General features: G+C 35.7%; 1 protein-coding gene across 1 annotated transcript; it reads left to right on the top strand.

The window, feature by feature from the left end:
- Positions 1-2,393: 2,393 nt before the first annotated feature.
- LOC109153885 (diacylglycerol kinase 4-like) lies at positions 2,394-13,106 on the top strand. Its single transcript, XM_019301779.1, has 12 exons — positions 2,394-2,971; positions 4,790-4,912; positions 5,086-5,223; positions 5,302-5,387; positions 5,814-5,901; positions 6,532-6,607; positions 7,309-7,391; positions 9,767-9,837; positions 11,080-11,157; positions 11,424-11,511; positions 12,465-12,581; positions 12,665-13,106. Exons 1-12 carry the CDS (start codon positions 2,627-2,629, stop codon positions 12,824-12,826), a joined length of 1,455 nt encoding a protein of 484 aa, XP_019157324.1. The 5' UTR covers positions 2,394-2,626; the 3' UTR covers positions 12,827-13,106.
- The last annotated feature ends 230 nt before the right edge of the window (positions 13,107-13,336 follow it).

Below are 13,336 nucleotides of genomic sequence, written 5' to 3'. Positions count from 1 at the left end.
TCATACACAGTGAACTTAACAATTTATACTGTGTAACAATTTCTTCAATAAATCCCTCATAACATACTCATTTTTTTTATCAAAATTCAACGAAATCAAAACCAAAACGTGCGTCGAGATGGTCCCGAGGTACCGAGCCACAAGGGCCCGTGACACCTGGTCCGAAACGACATGTAGCTGAGCCACAATGACCCGGCCACTGCACAAAAACCTCCCAGAATGAAACTCAGGGACCTGGTGCGGGATTCCTCATGAGCCGCCCCAAGTGAATCGTCACAAGGCCGGGCCTAGGCAACGCCCCTCTCCTAAGGTCGTGCCCTAGGCCCGGTTGGCCCTGGCTCTAGCCGGCGACCCTCCTGATGGGCCGCGGCTAGGGCCGCTGCTCTGATCTGGTGCACAATGTGTGTGCACCAGATGCATATTTTCATCTGCAAAAATTAATCCAAGCGTGTCCAAAACATCCAAAACATTCTCAACACTTCAAAGACAAATACTAGATCACTTCCAAGCTCAAACACAACAAAATCTCATCATTTCTACTCAATAAAATGGGCTTCACAGAGCCAAAATCAAAGAGGGAGTCCATGGGTTTATACCTCTTGTTTCCTCTTCTTCTTGTACGGATCTCTACCTCCTCTCTACTCAAACACCACCTCCTTCACCACCTAAACATCTCAAACAGCAAACACAAGCCAAGACTAAGAAACCTCAGAGATTGAAGGCTAAGAGGAGAGGAAATCTTAAGATAGGATGGAAAATGAATGGAGGAAAGGAATGCTGAAAACTTACTGCAATGTTTCTTTCTTCTATCAGACAAGAGCTTGGGAGAGGCAATGATGGAGATCAAGGAATAACAAATGGATAGTGTTGTTTATATAGGGTGCAAAACCCTACGTAAAAGGGCCAATGATTGGTTGAAGGCAAAATGGTAAAAACTTGGCTAGAATATGTTCTCAGGCAATGTTTCTTGGAGTGGTGTGATCCACCTAGCATCATGGACCAAGGGCTAGAAATGCTATTTTAAATACTTTGGGATTGAAAATGAATTTTCTCAAAAAGTTTTCTAGATGAACACTTGTTTAAAGCTTCTTTGAATTCTCCCGGTTTCACTCATATTGATTTCTCGATTTAAAACTTGGTACGCGAAGTACCCGAAAATTTAAGATTTTGGAATAAAATAAGTTTTGGTGTTGAATTAATTTAAAATGTGACTAAAATAATTTATTCAAACACCAATTGATCGCAACAAATTTTTAATGGAGTGAAAATGACTATTTTGGAATTTCTTTTAAGGGAGTGAAAATGACTTTTTTTAATTTGGACACTTTACATCCTTTGACTTTTAATTTCTTTCCAATTGAGGTCCTTTCGTCATATTATGGTCAAATGGACTTTAAATGAAAGAGTAAAGTAGTCATTTCATCTGCCTAATGTATAATTTTTCGTATTTCTTCCTTGTATATGCGACTTCAGGCATCAGATTCATTTAATTGCTTAATCCCTAATGGAATTTTGTTCTTCGAATGGATTTAGGGATTAAGTAATTAAGTGAATCTGATGTCCGAAGTTGCGCATACAAAGGAGAAATACGAAGAATTATAAATTAGGCAGATGAAATGAATACTTTACCCATTCATTTAAAGTCCAATTTACCGTAATCTAACGAAATGACCTCAATTGGAAAGAAATTGAAAGTCAAGGGACGTAAAGTGTCCAAATTAAAAGTTGAGAATTAATTTTAAAAAATCAATATAGTCGGAGGACCATTGCTGAAATTAACTCAAAGAATAAACAACAACATTACTACAATACCCCCTACCAATTGAAAACACATGCCATCATAAATAACAATCACAACCATTAAAATACATAATTGAATGTTTAAGATTGGATCTCACAAACAACATTACTACAATACCCCTTACCATTTGAAAACACATGCCAACATAAATAACAATTACAACCATTGAAATACAAAATTGAATGTTTAAGATTTGATCTCAAAATCTCATCTAAAAGGGTGATCTTGCTATCTATATATATAAATTTTGGTTTTTTTTCTTTTTCTAGCCTATAAGATAAATATTAAAAGGATGAAATACTTTGGGCAGTAAAGTTGACACAAGACAACTAAGCAAAATATTATTGAGAATGCGAATTAATATAATATAATTGGGTGGTATAAGTACAAACCTTTTCCGCCTCATCAATCCTTCTTTCCTTGGCAGTTGCCACTTGCCAGTTGCCATCTTTCAACTTTGAATCGAACGGAATCCAATCAACGCTTGAAAAGTGAATGGTAATCTCGTAATTTCCTGATTTCCGGAGGGCCCGAGAGGTTTAGACCCCTAAAATCCACATCTTAAATACTTTTCCTTTTGTATTTGCCCCTCTGCTCTGCCTCCTGTGTAAATACTTTTCCTCTATTCTTTCCATTCTCTCTCTCTCTCTCTCTATCTCTCTCGCACATTTATTTCTCTCTCTTCATATATACACAGACAGTAGAGAGATAGATATATATGTGTGTGTGCAGTCATAATCGAATTAAATAATATCTGCATTCCAACTTCCAAGTGCTGTTATTATTGGTGAAGCAGGGAAGGGCAGAGCAGTAATTTCAGTAGGAATGGGATCACCCAGGACGGTGGAGTCCGGCAACCGGTCATCAGGACGATCGTCTGTGATTGATTCGATAAGGGGCTGCACACTGGCCGGAGCGCGGATTCACAAGGAGGAGCTGCGGAGGAGGATCACGATGCCGGAGTATGTGAGGCTGGCCATGAGGGAGGCGATTCAGACCAAGGACTTAGAAGACTCGGTGAAACGCCATTTTGACGCGGCTCACGCCGAAGGAGCCGAGCAAGCAGAGCCGCCAGAATCGCCACTCGTCGTCTTCATCAATTCCAAGAGCGGCGGCCGCCATGGCCCCGAGCTTAAAGCCCGCTTGGAGGAACTCATGGGTGAAGAACAGGTGCTCATCCCTTTTTACCTACCTGTCTATGATTTTGCAAACTGTCTGTACCTGCATTTCTCTGTTCTTTATCTTTTTATTTTATTTTTTCTTTATATGCATTTGGTAGAATATACTTTTAGGAGTTTGTACGTATAAAGTCCGCGTGTTTTTTAAGCTCAGAACAATAATTTAATTTAAACTTTTTTTTTTTTTACTAACACTGATATGCAGTTTGTAAAGCTATGATTTTGAAGGGAATCGTCAAAAACTTTTTTTTTTTTTAAAAAGAGTGATTTTGATGAAATTATGGCCAGTCTGTCACTGCTTGTATGTAGAATTGCTGGCGTGCCAAGATGTCTGTGTTAAACTTATTTCTAGTAATTAGCTTGTTAGGGACTTCCCTTAGTAGTTGCTAAAGTCATATGACATGTGGGGATTGGCTTTAAAGGTGATAGTTTGCTTATATTTTCCCCCTGAAATAGAAATATAAAAACTATATAATGTTCAATTGTATTTACTAGCAATTAACATATTGTTTTCTACCTTTATATTCTTTTTAGAACTGTGTTTGGTGGGGAGGCTTTGAGGGGAGAGTTGTAGGGTGGGTAAAGGTTGGGAGTGGTGGAGGATGGAAGAATATGTATCTGCAAATTTTCATTACCTATTGGACATTAGTTAGTTAACTATGTTGTGACTGAAGTGCTGTATCAAGCTAAACAAAGTATATCTGAAGCTTCTGGCAAATTCCCCACAGCTTTTGACTCATTTTCAACTGGTAAGATCGGTTATAAATTTATGACAAACCTAATAGGCTCTACAGAAATGTTTAGTTTGTTATGGTAAAAATTTAGGCTTAAATCTCAACTGGGCACTAAACTTCAAGATTTCTTTTTGAGCTAACGGGAAAAATCTTATTGAGAGAGTTAATTGATATTGATGATTAACTTGTCATGACTTCTCCTCTCTTAGACAATTCTTTTGTCTCCTAATTCTGCCTTATCTGCTGACAGCTGCTTTATTATCTTTGTATCTAAGTATTAATGAGAATTCCAGTATTTTAGACTAAATACTTTTAAGCCATAGTGCTTTTTAGGGTTTATTCCACTTTTGATCTTTCGACTATAGTGGCATTCCACCGATGGTTTTTAACTTCGATTTAAAAAAAAAAAAAAAAACAAAAACATTTTTAGTGCTCAAATTTTAAAATGCTCCACTTTCTGGTCTTTTGACTTTAAAAACCGTTCCAATTATATTTTAAAATGTCCAAAATGCTCTTAGTTTGTGAAATTTCACCCAATTTTTCCCTATTGATTGTAAGGGAATTTTAGACATTTTGAACATTTGAAGAAGTCTAGCATTAAAAGTGGAATAAACAGTGCTTTTTTAATTTTTATTTTTATGTATGATGGGGAAGAAAGGAACAAGATATTGGGAGTAGTTTTTGTCTCTAGAAGTATACATGACCATATCATCTTGTAGAAAGTTGACTTCTCAGCTACAAATGTAAAAATATTTTGCATTGGCACATCATGTGCTTTTGAGATATTCGTATTTGGTTTGACTGGGGTAAGCTGCTAGTTAGTCTAACAGATACCTGTTGCTATATAAAGAAAGCTCAAGCATTAGTCTGGTTATGTAAAAGGATAGGGCCTTCACGGCCTCTGTAAAGGCTTCTTTTTTTTTTTTTTTTTTTTCAACCGGAGCTGTGGTTTGATGATGATTGTTTCTTGAAAATTTTCTGTTTTATGCTTTTCTAAGCAGCGGCAGCTGTGTTTGATACAAATGGATTTCTTTTAACATTCTTTCCTTCTGTCACTTTCTGTTGACTCTCATCAGGTTTTTGACCTTCAAGCTGTGAAGCCTCACGAATTTGTTCAATATGGATTAAGCTGCCTAGAGAAGTTTGCTGGTCTTGGAGACATGTGTGCCAAAGAGATTCGTGAAAAGTTGAGAATTGTGGTATGCATATTAAGTTAAAAGTTTCCAGGGTCTATGGGCTCTTTTCATGGATTCTTGCAGTAATTTGCACTTCTTTTCACAATGCCCTTGGTATATTGTACACTTGAGGAGTAATGATTGTCAAAAGCATATCATAGTTCATGGATAATGCTGTTCTGAAACTGTTTTGGCAGGTAGCAGGTGGTGATGGGACTGTTGGATGGGTCCTTGGCTGTCTTGGAGAGCTTCATGCAATGGGTCGAGCGCCAGTTCCACCAACAGGAATTGTCCCACTTGGTACTGGAAATGACTTGTCACGTAGTTTTGGTTGGGTAAGTTTCTTCATTTGCACTAAGTTTCCAATTCATTCATCTACCGTTTGCAATTTTGGCTTAGATTTTTATGTTCAGGGTGGTTCATTTCCATTTAACTGGAAATCGGCAATTAAGAGAATCCTTGATAGAGTTACAAGTGCTCCACTCTGCCGTCTAGATAGGTGAGTTTTGTTTAGTTTTTATTAATGGGTTTCCTCATTGTATCATATTTTACTGCTGATGTATTTCTTCTTATCTGCTCCCTGATTATTAACCAAATACTCATTTTGATTCCTTAAGAAGTTTTTGGTTTAATTTCATCTGTGTGTATCTGCCACCTCTGGTACTGTAATTTTCGATCTGGAGAGTTAAAGTCCAATTAGGTTGTATTGGACCAAATATATGCATTATATGTTCCTGGTATTCACATGAATATTTTATTTTTAGAATTCTTTGTTGGAGTGAAACTTGTTGAAATGTTTGCTTTACATGATGTCTGCTAGTTCTAGACTTCTAGTTTCCATCTCTTGTTGCTTCATTTCTTGCACTTATTTTTTAGGCTAATTGGTTCTTTTCTGCAATTTTGAGAAACTTTTTTTATGTGGCAGTTGGAAACTTGTAATATCAATGCCAGCTGGTGAAGAACTGGAGACACCTCACTCTTTGAAGTCTGCCGAGGATTTAACTCTTGACCAGGTTATTGTCAAAGCTCTTATATGAATCTCATTATCTGCTTAATTCATTATCTATTGATGGTTTTATCTGTAATTAACTTAAGAGGGATTAATCTCATGCTTTTAGTGTCTGAAAGTGGGCTACTCTGCACACTAGAAGTACTGAATTTGTTATCTTATCTCCAGTGGTGGAGCCCTATTTCCCTGATTGGTGCCCCCCCAGCCCCCTTCCTTACAATTTTAAAAATTTGGACAATTTCTGTAAGTTAATTAAATGCGATCCCACTTGTAACCTATATACACAAAAATCCAATAATTATCACTAGTTAGATTTAAGTTTTCATCCTTTTGGGGCATTGTCATTATTGAAATTGATTTTTTACAGAACATTATACTAATTTGTAAAAATGTGCATCAAATTGCTAGATCGAAAATTGTTTATGCTGTTATCTAGTCAAGCAAGCTCTTTGGTCATGTCTTATGATGAATTGTTTAGAATAATTCATCATCAATGTGCATCTGCTACATAGTGAATGTTTCCTAAAGTTTCCTCTATCAAAGTACTTAATTCTCTATCTAAGATATCTGTCAATAAGTTGGCGATGTCCCTTTTTGCTTCTACTAATCCTGATATGTATTGGGCTCTGAGCAGGAACTGGAAATTGAAGGGCCGTTGCCTGAGAAGCAATCCTACTATGAAGGAGTATTTTATAATTATTTCAGCATAGGTGTGCACTTGGAGGTTTTTATTTTTATTTTTTATTATAAATATAAGTGTGGACTTGGGAGTTTGTGATGGTCACTTATATGGTTTCTGTATTTTCATCTTGCCAAATCCTTTTTAGTTTCTATAGGATGCACTACTTGGAGTAATTGCTATGCACTAATTTATTTATTGTTTTGAGATCAAAGAAGACATATATTGTTCTAAAGTGCTAAAGAATATGCTATGAAACCTATTTCTTTGTCATCCAAAGCTTTTAACTTTGATTCAATTTAAATGGTGGCCACTTTCAGTTGGAATAACTGACTAGTTTCAGACAATTGGATAATACTTCAATTTATTTATTGTTTTGAGATAAAAGAAATTATTCTATACATATATAGCTTTGAAGTGCTAAAGAAAATGATATGAAGCCTATTCTTAATCAGTCTAAATGGTGGTGACTTTCAGTTGGAATTTCACTGAGTAGTTTCATACAATTGGAGAATACTTTGGTGTTTTCCTAATGCTACTAAGTAACTTAATTCTTTTCTGATAGCAAACCTTGAATACACCTGCCAAATAAATCAGGAAATAAATTTTATACATTCTGGAATCTTTGTCTGCCCATATTACTGTCAATTACTTGTGCTGATATTTTCTTATTTATGTTTGAGAAAATTGAAGCAGCATTATAAAATAATGTCTTACACATGTTGGATGCAGGGATGGATGCTCAGGTTGCTTATGGTTTCCACCATTTACGAAATGAAAAACCATACCTTGCCCAAGGTCCTCTTTCAAACAAGGTATGAGATTCTCGTTCCTTGATACCATATTAGAGTGTATCATGTCTAAAGACATTTTGTTTAACATGAAAGACCATAACATCTTCAATTCTAAATACAACTTCTTGAAATGCTAAATCCTGACTTGTAAATAGCTATTTCTATTAATAATCTATCCAGCATGTTACGAATGTAAAGAGAAGACTTCTGAATATGTTGTCTATAAGAAAAGACAATACACAGCCCTATAAATACATGCTAGAGGACTTCTAATAAGAAAACAAGTTTCCATTGACTACCTACACAAATCCCTATAAATCTCCCGGCTGCCTAATATATATAGATTCCATATTACTTATATATTCCATAACACTACCCCTCAAGTTGGAGCATAGTTATTCATCATGCCCAACTTGTTACACAAATAACTAACTCAAATTCTATTTAGTGCACTCCCCTTAAATGAAAGCTTGGATGCCACCAATATCACGGGCAACCGAGTGAACTCAAAGTGGACCAAACAAGCTTGGGATTGGACCCTTCCCCTGAACCGGAAGCTTGGACGCCACCAATACCATGGACAAACACCGGGTGAACACAAAGTGGACCGAACAAGCTATGACTTACAAAGTGAAGAAGACAAATTCCGAAATAGGAGGACACAATTTCTTTTCCAAAGGAAGGGAAGCATACCCCAAATGACAATGAGCATAAAAAAGAGGTGACAACACCAAAACAAACAACGGACTCCAACTTAGCAAACTCATCATAAGAGATCAAGACCGACTTGGCAGATGCATCAGACTTATTTTCAGCCATCTCAGAAAAAACAGATCACAAAGTACACAAAATTCAAGTATGAATGTGTACAAGACAAAGTGTCAGTGAAGCAAAAAATCAGTGACAACACAATGGTCCAAACCAAGTCTAGAACTGAGGTAAACAGACTTAGGCGACCTACCGTGGAGCAAAAATCAGTGACAACGCAATGGTCTGAACCAAGTCTAGAACTAAGGTAAATGGACTCAGGTGACCTACCGTGGAGCAAAAATCACTCACAATGCAATGGGCCAAACCAAGTCTAGAACTGAGGTAAATGGACTTAGGTGACCTACCGTGGAGCAAAAATCACCGACAACGCAATGGTCAAAACCAAGTCCAAAACTGAGGTAAACGAACTAAGTCGACCAAAATGTTTTCCGGTCAACAGAGGAGCCTCACGCGCCGGTGGGTGGGAGAGTGGCAGCGGAGGATGGCGGCGCGTGAGGCTCATGTGCTGGTCAAAATGTCATCGAAATTTCCAGGTAAGGTCGTCGGACACTGACGCACCTCCCTCGGTGGGTGGTGAAAATAGCAGAAGCGATTTTTCTATTTTTTTTTTATCATAAAGGCTCATATATATATATATATAATATATATATATATATATATACACACACACACACACACACACACACACACACATATATATACACATATATACATATATATATACACACACACACACACATATATATATAGGCGATTAGGCGGTGGGAAGTGAGCATTACTGTTAGACTGTTATAATCCCCCAAACTAGTCAACTACATATGTTAGACTTTTTCTTTTAGCCATTTAGGGATCCACTGAGAAAGCCTTTAATGCACAATCGAAACATTTTTGGCACCTGATGACTCATGACTCTTAAAGAATTGATGAGCATTTCTTTTGGACATGATTTTGTTACATGGTGGAGGGGAGGGTTTATCCTAACTAGAGTTTTAATAGGATTTGGTGTTTATTTTGCAACATTACCTAAAAAGAAATTGCTGAAATTTCCTGTATATATATATATATATATATATGTGTGTGTGTGTGTGTGTGTGTGTTTTCCTTGTAGGGGCCAGATATGAGAATTACTTCTATAATGGAGAAACATAAAATACGGAGTAATTCTTAACTTTGCTACTTTCTAACTATTGTTCACTCCTTGAAACTTGACAAGGAGCTGTCAACAAGAGAGAAACACACACTTCTTAAAAATGCTGTTAACTATGTTAGAACAAGAAATTTTCTTCAGAAATGCTAATTATTTGGCATTAGAAATATAATCACAAGATGTAAAATAGAGTTGGTTACAAAAAAATAATTTAATTATTAATTATTGTCATCTTAAAGTATTAATCAATAGAACATGGCTGATTGTAAGCAATTGTGCAAATCTTGATTCATTTGATTGCCGATGTTTTTCCTGTTTTTCAATATTATTTTGTTTCTATTTTTATTCTCGGAATAGCATTTCACCCTTGAGCTATAAATATTTTTAATTCTATTAATTTGTGAAGTTTAGTACAAATGTACTTCCACTTGTACTAGACCTTACCAAGTTCAAGCAACCACTGACTTCTTTGTTTCAGTTGATTTACTCGGGATATAGTTGCAAGCAGGGCTGGTTCTTCACCCCTTGTAGCAGTGATCCAGGATTAAGGTATGTATTATCTATTTATCTCCTTTGTAAAATAGTAAAAACAGAAGCTTTCTTAGTGTGATCAACCTTGAAATGATTTATTTTGATTTTTACAAAACATTGAAACTAAGTGGATGGTAGATAGCTGAACTGCCTATTGGCATAGCACTGCTACTTATATGTCAGAACCACATTAGTCGAAAGTTTCTTGTGTCTTTCAAATATTATTATCAACGGGTTTGTCCCACTCATTAATATCAATACATAGGTGTTCTTTTCACTTGCAGCCATGTATTTGCTTTTATGGTTACTTTGCACAGTTATTTTGCTACATTAAAATAGGGTTCACCTAGTAATTTGTGGAGCTAATTTGGAAAAAATTTGACCGGATCTGCTACTGAATTTTATAGTTTTCAATTAGAATACTTGAAAATTTGAGGGAAATTTCTTGGGATTGGCAGCTAATTGCTAGCGAATTTAACAAAAATGCTCTTTATCAGCACTTTGAGTTTCTGTGCTTCACAAGAAAGGTGCAGCAAAGTGAGCTCTTCATGCAATCGCCTCCCTTCATAGGTGTGAAGTAATATCTTCTCACTTGTGTCACAGTGTCACCTCATCACACTTGCTTTGTACAAGTCAGACCTCCGTTCACTGACTTCATCATTTTTGCACTTCGCACCCCTTCACCCATAAAAGTAGAATGGAAATGACCATTTTGGCCATGAATTGTTTTATAGAAAGTTATCATTTTCAAGTAATTGTAAAGTCCAACTTTAACAAAAGTAGAGCTGTAGAAATCACAAAAGGTATATGGTAACAAAAGTTTTTTAATTGTTGGAGTCTATAAGTTAACACTTTGTTCAACTTTTTTCATGTTACAAAAAGTTATAATTTAATGTCATAACCATTTATGTGCATTGCCACTCTTGACCTATAAAGTAGAATGGATTTTATCATTATATCAATGAATTGTTTTATAAAAAATTTTAATTTGTTAGTTCTAAAATTCAATATTTACAAAAATTAGAAGTTACAAAAGGAATAAGCTAACACAAATTTATTGATCCTTTATTTCTTCATTTAATTTTTTATGTAACAGAAATTATAACTATAATTTAAAATAAAGGAAGGTGGAGGGACTGAAATTAATCCTTATTGTTATTATTTTCTGAATTGCCTTGCCTTGCCCCATACGGCCATGCTGTTACATTTGTAATGGTTGTATACTTGTATCTATATTGATCATACGGTTTTTTTTTGCAGGGGACTGAAGAACATATTGCGCATATATGTTAAAAAGGTCAATAGCTCAAAGTGGGACCTAATTCCTGTCCCATCAAGGTGTTGATTTCATTTGTGATTTGTTAAAAGTATTTTACCACAGTTGTAGTTTAATGTTGCTTATCATATAATCATTTTTGTTATCATTAGTTGCTTTCTTCCTAATTTAATCTGATTGTCATGTATTCATTTTCTTGCTGTCCTACACCTTCAAATATCTGTTCAATGTTGACCTTTAAAATGATTCAAAATGCCAAAGATTTGTAACTTCTTTGATTTGTATTGTTTGACTCTCTTTTTGGTTGACCTTAAACCTTACATTCCAGTGTTAGATCCATTGTTGCTCTAAATCTTCCTAGCTATGGAAGTGGAAGGAATCCTTGGGGTCATTTGAAGCCAGATTATTTGGAGAAGGTATATGTCTACATACATAGTAATCATAGCCTTTCAATTGCTTTATAGTTTATATCAGTTTTTTATTGTGGATACTGTGTAAGATCTTTTTGGAATTATGTTATGTGCAAAAAGAGAAGTAGATTCCATTCATGGAATGGTTTATAATTGAAGCTGCATATGATCATGGGTTGGATAATTGTGGTAGAGTGGCATGAATGGCAGTGGTGGGTAGAAGTAAGCAGTGGTGCCCATGGTGGTGGTCGTCATGAGTGAAGGATAATTATGTTTTTGCATTTTGGAAAATTGATGGGAAAATGATTTTCATTTAGTGTTTGTCTAATTCATTTGTTGTGTTGGGAAATAGTGCTTTCTATTTTCTTTTAATGTTTAATTTAGAATTTGGTTGATTTGAGTGGAAGCTTTACTGTAACCACAAAGTATTTTTCTAGTTTTATAGAAACTAAAAGAATCCTTTTTATTCTCATTCCTATTAACTCACATTGTTCTTTATAAGTTATTAGGTATTTGAATTGCAAAATACTTTTTTGCTGGTTTTATTGGGACATGGCATATTAAATCTCGTCATTTCAGTTAGATGCCTATTATGTAATCACAAACCATTTTCTTCCATGATCTGAATTTGGTTGGTTGAACAACCTCCCTGTTGAATAATTTTTTTTTATGATAAATTCCTATGGGACAATAAGAATTGTGAATGCGTTATGGTGATAGTTGTGCCAAGGGTCTGGTTGGTTTGTCATTGGAGCTGATTTTGGTCCATTCACTTCCTTCCATAGATGAATGTATGAAACAATAGTCCAATGGCTAGAAAAGTAGAATAGTGTAGATAGGAATTTCAATATTTGTTTGAAGTTGTGATTTGCATTTGTTTATTGATTCAGAAGGTGTTGAAATTGAAGTTGGTGATTGTTACTTATATATTTTCTGAGCTTTCCTTTTTTCCTACTTAGAGAGGTTTTGTTGAAGCCACTGCGGATGATGGTTTGCTGGAGATCTTTGGGCTTAAACAAGGGTGGCATGCTTCCATGGTTATGGTTGAACTCATCTCTGCCAAACACATAGCCCAGGTGCGTACCAAAGCGCTACTAGCTACTAGCTACTAGCTGTATTGATTTTCGTGGAATATGAATGAATGAATTCTTGTTCTCAGGCTTCGGCAATCAGATTTGAATTACGAGGGGGAGAATGGAAAGAAGGTTATATGCAGATGGATGGCGAGCCATGGAAACAACCAATGGACAAAGAATTTTCAACTTTCATTGAAATCAAGAGGGTACCGTTTCAATCGGTAATGATCCATGGAGATGCCTAGATCTTACATTCTTCTTTGTTCATTCATTGTTAGCCAAAACTCTGTGTCTGTCTGTCTGTCTGTCTGTCTGTCTGTCTGTCATCACTTCAACTCTAATTCTTTAGTTCACTTCACTTCACTTCACTTCACTTCACTCGTTTATTATATATGTTGTGTGTGTTGGAACCGCACCGCACCAACTCATCTGAATCAATGGAATTGAGCGAGCGAGCGAGCTACACTTGTAATTTCGCCAATCTTATTATGCCATGCTTTCTCACCTTTAACAAGGGTTAGATTCCACATTTCTTCTTGATTTGGGTTCACGTAACGACGTCGTTTTCATACCAATGTCTTTACACATCAACTAATCTATTTCAATTATAAAATTCAGACACATCTTATATATTTACTTATTTTCAAATTTGATTTAGGTAGAGAATTTATGTTCTATAAGCACAGAATTTTACAATATATGATATAAATTCATAACATAAGATGTACAACAAAAAGGTATAAAATTTCATAACA

This window comes from Ipomoea nil, unplaced genomic scaffold (assembly GCF_001879475.1).
Source record: "Ipomoea nil cultivar Tokyo-kokei standard unplaced genomic scaffold, Asagao_1.1 scaffold2555, whole genome shotgun sequence".
Classification (NCBI taxonomy): Eukaryota; Viridiplantae; Streptophyta; class Magnoliopsida; order Solanales; family Convolvulaceae; genus Ipomoea; species Ipomoea nil.
Note: the sequence above shows the minus strand (reverse complement) of the source record. Positions and strands in the feature narration are given on the sequence as shown.

Bases quoted from the DNA above. Each gene is read 5' to 3' on its own strand.
- LOC109153885 (XM_019301779.1), top strand. From the start codon at position 2,627: ATGGGATCACCCAGGACGGTGGAGTCCGGCAACCGGTCATCAGGACGA. The intron at 7,392-9,766 runs GTATGAGATTCT...TCTTTGTTTCAG, and splicing joins AAGGTCCTCTTTCAAACAAG to TTGATTTACTCGGGATATAG. The intron at 11,158-11,423 runs GTGTTGATTTCA...CTTACATTCCAG, and splicing joins CTAATTCCTGTCCCATCAAG to TGTTAGATCCATTGTTGCTC.